Source organism: Macrobrachium nipponense, chromosome 5 (assembly GCF_015104395.2).
Source record: "Macrobrachium nipponense isolate FS-2020 chromosome 5, ASM1510439v2, whole genome shotgun sequence".
NCBI classification, from domain to species: domain Eukaryota; kingdom Metazoa; phylum Arthropoda; class Malacostraca; order Decapoda; family Palaemonidae; genus Macrobrachium; species Macrobrachium nipponense.
The window spans coordinates 87,269,592-87,278,666 of NC_061107.1; the positions used below are offsets into that span (position 1 = coordinate 87,269,592).

Consider the following 9,075-nt stretch of genomic DNA (forward strand, 5'->3'; position numbering starts at 1 on the left):
AGTAGCAGTTAAAGAAGTTGGACAGCACGATTGGTGAAAGGATGCGGGAATGGAGGTAACGTTAAAGGCTAAGAAGAAGATGCAGATAGGGGGCACTGTGACTCGCGTTACGGGAGCTATTGCCAATGTTTAGATCCAGTTGGGGATTACCCAGGACGACTATGACGCAAACTACGATCGCAGCATAAGCTGGCAGATTCCACCGCGTCTTGTCAGCATCCGCGATCCTCTCACAGTTGATGCCGATGTATCCACCGGGACAATAGCACTTGTAAGACGAGTGCTGGTTACGGCAGGTACCGCCGTTTCTACACGGGCTGGAGAGACACTCATCTTTATCGAGACAGGCGTTGTGATCCTTGGAGAGTTGGGTTCCATCTGGGCAACTGATGGACGAGATTTGAAAGGTGCCGATGTCTAATAAATATGTGTTTGAGTGTTGTTTTGTCGATTCATATAAACAGCCAGTTACTCCAATCCCACCAGTATTTCCGTCTACTCTATTATACATTATCATCATGCGATTCTGCCTAACCAAAATGTTTTGAGCGTATTTCCTCTTCTCTTTTAACTAATCCAAGCAAACTTTCATCTATAATACTTTTATTTCTAATATTTTCTTGGCTCAATAAATACCATTTTTCAACCTATCAGAGCTTATATAAACAAACAGGAGACCTTCAGTGCACACTTATTTTGGACTGTAAACTGCACGTAGAGGTTAGAGATACCTGTCCCATTGGTTATTCAGACTTACCTACACTCATGTTGCTTCCACAGTTCCTTGCAAGTCAGAGGGGCAATACACGTTATATTAAGGCACTGATTGTGTGAAGCACAATGTGAGACAATGTTGTTGAAAACCGTAGTTTGTGCCCACTGGTTACCAGTGAGTCCAGGAGGCAAAGGCAGCGTTCTACCGTCTAGTCGAAGATCATCTATGCAACCTGAAATTCAAACTACTATCATCATGTCTTTGGCATACAGGGGTTAACTAACATGAAAAATATCATTTGATAAAACATATGCCCAGATTTTTACCATCACTTACATTACTAAATATACATCTATTTTGTGAATTTAGCAAATGAATACATCAGGGGATACCCAAGAATGAATTGACTGGTTACCAGATTTGTAATCGTTCTGCACAATGAAGATGTTGGCACTGGTGTAGTCAGCCTTGCCACCCACATAAATCCCATTGAGCTCGTCTACATCCAGAAGCAAATGCCTCGAAGTGGAAGAGGATTCATTGTACCTGTGACCCTCTCCACCATCCAGAGAGAGAACAACTGTTGGACCAAATCGTTCTAATTGGGCAACATGCCACTCACCATTGTTGACAGCCAGTGCTGGAAGGCACAAGTAATGTTCATCTGGTTTGATGCTATTCAAGTTGTAACGAAACTGTAAGTGACTTTCTTTAATCTCCATAATTACATACAAGTTATTTATTTCATTCGACAGCCTAAAAAGCTCACCGTTTCTTTCCCAGGTTCTAAACCTCAATTGTATATCAATCCTGAATGGGTTTATATTGAAAGACAAACCATATTTAGCGAATGATTCGGCTTTGAAATATGCAGGGACAGTTGGCTCATTACAGTAGGGTCCTTTCCAGCCAGGATTACAATGACAAAAAGGCTCAGCTTTGGAACCATCACATTGTCCATGGGGTCCACACCCGACGATCGTAGCGTTGCGGTTGCATAACTTGTCAAAGCGGAGACATCCCATTTCACTATTCTTATGAAGACTAGGACGGGATAAGTCATAGAAGTGGCTGTTCATTCGAAGGTTTCTGATACAGCCTTGAAATGGTTTCCCCCTAATAAGGCTTTGGCCAAGCTTAGGACTGTGGGGGTAAAGTGGCCGAGCTAGACCACCCACCTGCAAAGGACTGTTAACATTTAATAACTCGTTGAATGGTGGAAGTTTACCATGGCCTTGGCAAGTGGATAGATCCACAAATTTCTCTGCTTTGTCTCCTATTCCGTAGACCTTCGCGTTCTTACACTGATCTATAATTATCTTGGCAATCTGAAAGCAGGGCTAGATGTCAATATATTATTTATTGTTGTAAGTATATATCAAACGACTACGCTTCATGACTGCACAAATATCGTTATAGGCAAGTTCCTCTTTCATAAAATTAAGCAGAGAATGATAACATTACTAATTCTTCATTAAGATCATTTGTATAAAGCACATATTTTATCCTATATTTTAATTTTTTTAATAAAATCATTTTATGTAGTAAAATATAAAAGAATCTGGTAACGTGATTTCCTATTGTTTCATGTTCAGAAATAAAGCATTGAAAGTGAATAAGTGGCCATTTAAACTAAAACATCAGCTAGAAATATTAAAACATCTATACAAATCATGATCAAAAATATTTATATCAAATTAAGATTTCAAAATTTGACACGAATCATTTTGATGCAGAATTATTATTTACAAACATGATAAGGAAACTATGAATAGTAACCAACAAGAGATGCTTCCAGATACAAAAAATATTCATATAATTCTGCAAGATCTAAATAATGTTTAAAGGTTAAGTCACAAAAGTGGGACTTACCTCTCTCTCCCAGAAGACATCTACTCTGTGCCACCCACCATCTGTTAATGGTTCAGTTCCATTAACTTGAAGCTGAAGCAATCCTGATCCAAAATCAACCAGGAACTGGAGTCTACCATTAACAAGTTCCAGGGATATCAGGTCTGTCCATGGATGTGGTTTATCCCCATAGAAAGTGAGTGGGCCATTGTATAACAAGAGCCCTTCATTTTGTGTTGACATAAATTCTACACTCAAGTGAGATGTTTCGCAAGTTCGTAATGGTGGGAACCATGCAAATCCATTTCCCTGAAAATTCCTCACTAGACTTTGGCATCTTGGACCATTGTACCCTTCAGGGCACAGACAGTCTACATTGGACCCTTTTTGCACGCAACGGCCATTGTTAAAACACGGATTTGGCTGGCACGAGTTTTTTACAGGTAAATTTGTACCACACACGCACTCAGGTATCATTTTTATTTGGACTCCAGTAAATGCAGTTCTGTTGGCATCTATTAGATACTGGGGCTGAACCACCTCAATTTTACTAGTGCATGACCCATCACAGTGTAAGTTTTCATACAAACATTCATCTATGCCAACCATGACAATGCTTAATCCAAGATCTCTCTCTATCTCGTCTTTGTGGAACAACAGCAAACCATTCACTTTAAAGGAATTGAAATACCAAGAATCAAAAATGGAAAAGAAAATATCAGTTACTGGTGGTTTCACTAATCTTGACATTATGCTGAAAAAGTCTATGTTGTAAGAATTCACTTCAAATATCTTTGCTAATTTTTCCTTGAACTTGTATGCTATACTTTTCTTGGGTGTCTTAGTTCTGTAATCCCACTCGCTTATAAAATCTTCACCGCTAATAGCTTCAATACGAACTGAACCAGAATTTTTGACAGCTGTCTCAGACACATGTCTCACTTTCACAGTAACAGCACCTTCTGCTCTCGACTGAAATTTAGTGTCGTGCACAATGAACTGGAGATTATATGACGTTTCACTGGCAGCTTGTTTCATGGTAATCATACCTGTGTCCTCATCTAGTTGAAAGTTTGGATGAGGGTTTGTTGCCCACGTGAACCTTTTATCTGCTTTGTCCCAATCGTCAGGGTCACGTACATAAACACGACCAATCTGGGTATCCAGAGCCCTACCTTTATAACTGTAAAAGAGAATATCTTTTTTCCCACTTTCTACTTCGTTATCGTTTTCATCACCAATAAGCACAGTCAAAGTTGAAGTGCCTGACATTGGGGGCACTCCCGAGTCTTTGACAACGATGGGAACACGGTATTCCTTCTGCATCTCGCGATCAAATGTCCTGTGAGAGACAATCTTCGCTGCATTCTCACCATTTGTTTCACTTCGGGAATTCACGACTCCGAAAGAAGACTTAATGTCATCGGGAGCAAGAGGACTAAGTTTGAACTCAAATGGCGGACCATTACCTTTTAACGGGTCGTCAAAATCTACGGCACGAATTTCAGCGAATTCCCCCGGGGGACGATTCTCTTGTAAAACAGGGTAGTAATAGTCAAGGATCTGTGGGGCGTTATCATTGATATCCAACACAAAGACTGTCAGCGTGGTAGTGCCCGTCCTTGCAGGAATACCATCGTCAGTTGCCAAGACCTGAAGTAAATGATATGGTTCAGTTTCCCTGTCAAGTGTTCTCTGAACAATCACAGATCCCGAGTTATCGATGCGGAAATGTTTGTTTTTGTTCGAGCGGCGTTCTATTGAATAGACCACTTTGCTGTGACCACTGTTATCAATATCTGACGCAGACAGAATTACAAGGGTTTTACCAACTGGGGTATTCTCATATGCCTGAACCTCTGATATAGGGTTGATGAACTGGGGTTCATTGTCGTTAACGTCTTTTAACCTCACTCGGACCCAGGCTTTGGCTGTATGACGGGTATCGTGGAAGCCTTCCTCACCTGTGTCACTGACTTCTATCTGGAACTTGAAGCCATAAACCTGAGTAGGATCCTCGAAATCTAAAGGTTTAGCAATCATGAGCGAACCTGTCCCGTCTCTATTTGTTTTCATAGCGAACTTGTCTGAGCCAAAGCCTGATGAGACTAAGATTCTGTAACTGAAATCATTGATCTCATCCATATCAGAAGCAGACACAGTTAGTATAGGACCTATGGGCGTAATTAATTCGCCAGTTTCATCAGTCTCCACGACCCACTCATCTTTGGAGAATTTAGGGGGAGTGTCATTCACATCCAGAACGAGGATGCTTGCTGTACCTGTTCCTGTGGAAGGAGATTTTGTAAATTAATAAAGAGGAACCTTTATCTGTACCTAGAAGAAATAGAAATTATATATATATATATATATATAATATATATATATATATATATATATATATATATATATATATATACTGGTCATTTCTATCAGGTACATATATAATTGCAATAGCCACAATGCCCTCTTAAATTCTTGCATTCTTCGCGCTTTTTTTTTGGATATGCTCATCACCACAAAGCCTTAAGATCCAAGTACAAAGAAATAAAGAAATTATGATGTCCGGTAGTAGGAAACGAACCCGCGGTACCATAATCACGACAAGCTCACGTTGCAGACCTGACCTCGTCGTGATCATGGTATCGCGGTTCGTTTCTCGCATCGGATATCATGATTTCTTCATATTTCTTTGCACTTGAATTTTAAGGCTTTGTAGTGACAAGCGTATCCAATAATGCGCTAAGAATTCGAGAAGTTAAGAGTGCATTGTGCATATTACAATTATATAATATATATATATATATATATATATATATATATATATATATATATATATATATATATATATTATATATATATATATATAATATAATGGATTCTTGAAGGTGTCATCAGTAAATAGCTACTTAAACGAAGAAATGATTACAGGAGCACAATGAATTTTGAACATTAGTTCAGGTGCTTTTCGGATAATGAGATGCTCTGTACATTAAATTTACTTCACAGAACTTTGGCATTTCCTAAATTCTTGGTCATATGCTTTTCAGCTTTTCAGAAGGCGTCGTTACTTTTCTCATATAATTTGCATTTACAATAATAGTTCTTTGAGATATGTCTAAGTTTTTAATATTTTTTATAAGAAAATATTTTCAGTTCATAAGGCGATACTAAAGACTTTTTCATAGATTGATGAATATATAAAAAATAAATCGCAGTTATCAGTTCATAATAAAATCACACTCTAGATAATGATGCCACAAGCGACAAGAATAATATGAAAATATCTGTGAGATAGTGATATAAGGAAACGAAACTAACTTCTATTTTTATCCTGCTATATAAATCTACCTCCCCCACCCGGGTAGTGGTGTCAGTGTACCTTAAGCAGTGCACTGTAGGCATTACTTAAGGAGCTTTGCAGCTTTCCTTCCGCCCCTAACTGCAACATCTTTCATTTCTTTTACTTTGCCTCCGTTCATATTCTCATTCTTCCATCTTGCTATCCACCCTCTCCTCATAATGATTTCATAGTTTAACTGCCACGTTTTCCTCCTGTTGCACCTTCAAGTACTTTTTACATTCAATGTCCCTCAAAGGCCCTTAGCGCCTGGCCTTTGGTCTAAATATTCCATTCCATTCCTAAATGTGCAACCGACCATCACACATTAGAGCAATCTCTTCCTCAATCTCTGACTCACTAAAGATTACCTGTGAATCCTCCACCGTCTGTCGCTACCACCTGCACCAGATAACCTTGGGTCTCCTCTCTGTCCAGACAACACATATTTGTCCTGATAATGCCCGTCCCAGACTCTATTATGAAGACTGGCTTATCAGTTTTCCTCTCGATGGCCACGTCCTTCAGAGTGTAGGTCATCTGGGCGTTTAAGCCCTCTCTTGGGTCGTCGTAGTCCTCCGCTTTCAAGGTCATGACCTCCTGACCTCGTGGGCCGTTTTCCGTGATGTTGCCATAATATAGCACCTGCAAGGAAAGGAAACAAAACAATAAGAAAATCATGAAGGTGTTTTGAGGTGTCTTAATAACATAGGAACAGGTGTCATATGTTGAAAGAGCTGGCAAGAAATATCTCATTGTAATCGGATGTTTATGTATAGGAGGATAAAAATTATATATATATATATAATATATATATATATATATATATATATATATATATCTATATATATATATATATATATATATATATATATATATATATATATATATATTATATATGTGTGTGTGTGTGTGTGTGTATGTATATTTATATAAAGTAGAACAGGGAGAAGATAAGAACACTACTAGAGCGTTCATGCTTTGTATCAAAAGTGGTGGATTAATCTAATGTGCTAAAGACTTCGTTAGCTGCTTTAAGGCTAATTTATACGACTCATCAGCAGTTCACCGAAGTCTCCCATACACACTGCGCCACTCAACTCCATCTCACATTCCCTCCTTAGTTTCCTAGCTTCTGAAACAACTCCTAACCGATACCGTTCCACTTCATCTCCAGCTCTTTCTAAGCCTTTCCTACATCCTCCTGTCACTAAAATATGCACATATTTTGCCAATCTTGGATGACCCATTCTCTCCACATGACTGGAATTATTCTTACCTCTGGGAACACTGGCGGGTTGTCATTTATATCTTTGACCTTGACAACGACCTCGCTGTAGCTGACTAGTCCCGTCCCGCCCTCATCCTGGGCGAAAACTGTTAAAATCCATGTCGGTCGGCCTCTTGGGTAGTCTCGATCTATAGGCTGGGGGGCGTTGCGGGGAGGAGGGGGGGAATATAGGTTACCATTAGCGATCTTTACTGTCACCTAGTTGTATTGTAGGTCGTGTCGAGTATTGAATTTTCTTTTCCTGATACTATCACGTCACGGAGTATTAATTAGTTTCACTTTCGATTTCGTCTGCACAATCTTAATTCATGAACGCTTAAATGTAAATATTATTTGATAATGCACTTACCAAGATTTTTTTTATGAATAAATTGATTTCCATAAGAATCATCAGTTTTGTTGAATATGAAATTTTTTTCTAAATCTGTCACGTCAGCTTCTACTTCGAGATGAATGGTAAGTGGAAAACTGTGCCTATACTTAATATATAAACATAAAAGTTGTTCAAATATGAATATATAATATATATATATATATATATATATATATATATATATATATATATAATATATATATATGTGTGTGTGTGTGTGTGTGTGTGTGTGTGTGTGTATGTACTGCATGTCTTTACATAAAATCAGTACTTAGAATACGAACCTTATTAACAATTATTTCACCAGTGGTAGGTATGACCTGAAACTGAGAGTTGGCTGGATTTTCGACGTCGATTCCTTGACCAGAGAGAGAGAAGACGACAAATTAAGGGTCGATCATAGTCCCCCCCCATCTGTTACGGTGACCTGGAAATAAATAATAATAATAATAATAATAATAATAATAATAATAATAATAATAATAATAATGATCCCAAGACTCCTGAAAAGGAATCTAGAGAAACTTGCGGCTGAAGTAGCTCCAGACTCATGCATAAGAGTGTGATCCTAGAAACTGCGCACATAGTAAGAAAAGTGATGGACTCCTAAGGAGGCAGGATGCAACCCGGAACCCCACACTATAAATGCCACCCAGTCGAATTGGAGGACTAATATAGAGCAAAAAAAAAAAAAAAAAAAGAAAGATAATAATGAATAGGACAACTTTAGAAGCGTCCCTGATAGGTCCAAATACACATGCTTCAGGTTATTTAAAAAAATTCCAGGTGGGGGGATGGGGTAGTGCCGTCAGTGTACCTAATGTGGAGCACCTGACGGCATTACTAAAGGGTTATTACAAGGTATCCTGTACCCTTAGCTGACCCCACTCTTTAGCCTTCTACTTGGCATCCATTCCTGCTCCCTTTCTTCAGTGTTACTGTTCAACCTCTCTAACTATTACTTATCAATGCAACTGAATGTATTTTCTCTCAGATCCATTTTTAGAGCCTTTTACCTCATCCCTTTTATTTTCTTGGTCTCTATTTTGCTGTTCACCTACTCTAACTCCATCTTTTCACTGTCTTAAGCGCTGAATGGCTGAAAGTGCACCTGTGCTGGGCTAGACCGCGTATTTTTCGTAAATGGAATATCTGCAACAATTCTGTATCATTTCTTTCAAATTGAACTTTTGATAATCATTAGGCTAGTGATTTTCCCTTCGCCCAAACCTCTGGGAATGCCGCATAAAGAATCATCATTATCTTGATAAGAAAGAAAAAATTAGAGAAAATTAGGGCAAACTGAAAGAAATATTCCAACCGTATACGAGTATTATAAAAATAGGACCCAATTCGAGAAACGGCAAGGTTTGATAAAGAACATCCCGACCAATTAAGACATTTTTTCCGTGTGCGAATACAATGACGATTCTGAGATACCTCAAGTGCCAATTATCTTGCTAATCCTTTCATTTCTGAAGAGAAAGATTTCGTTGGGAATCAAA

General features: G+C 38.5%; 1 protein-coding gene across 1 annotated transcript in view; it reads right to left on the reverse strand.

The window, feature by feature from the left end:
* Window positions 1-8,827, reverse strand: part of LOC135215848 (neural-cadherin-like) — a 12,899-nt gene extending 4,072 nt beyond the window's left edge. The window contains exons 1-7 of the mRNA XM_064250801.1: window positions 8,801-8,827; window positions 7,186-7,395; window positions 6,278-6,551; window positions 2,588-4,854; window positions 1,131-2,043; window positions 758-947; window positions 151-386 (exon numbers count right to left, since the gene is read on the reverse strand). Coding sequence (XP_064106871.1) covers window positions 151-386; window positions 758-947; window positions 1,131-2,043; window positions 2,588-4,854; window positions 6,278-6,551; window positions 7,186-7,395; window positions 8,801-8,827 — 4,117 coding nt within the window. The remainder of the gene's footprint in view (window positions 1-150; window positions 387-757; window positions 948-1,130; window positions 2,044-2,587; window positions 4,855-6,277; window positions 6,552-7,185; window positions 7,396-8,800) is intronic.
* Between the last annotated feature and the right edge of the window lie 248 nt (window positions 8,828-9,075).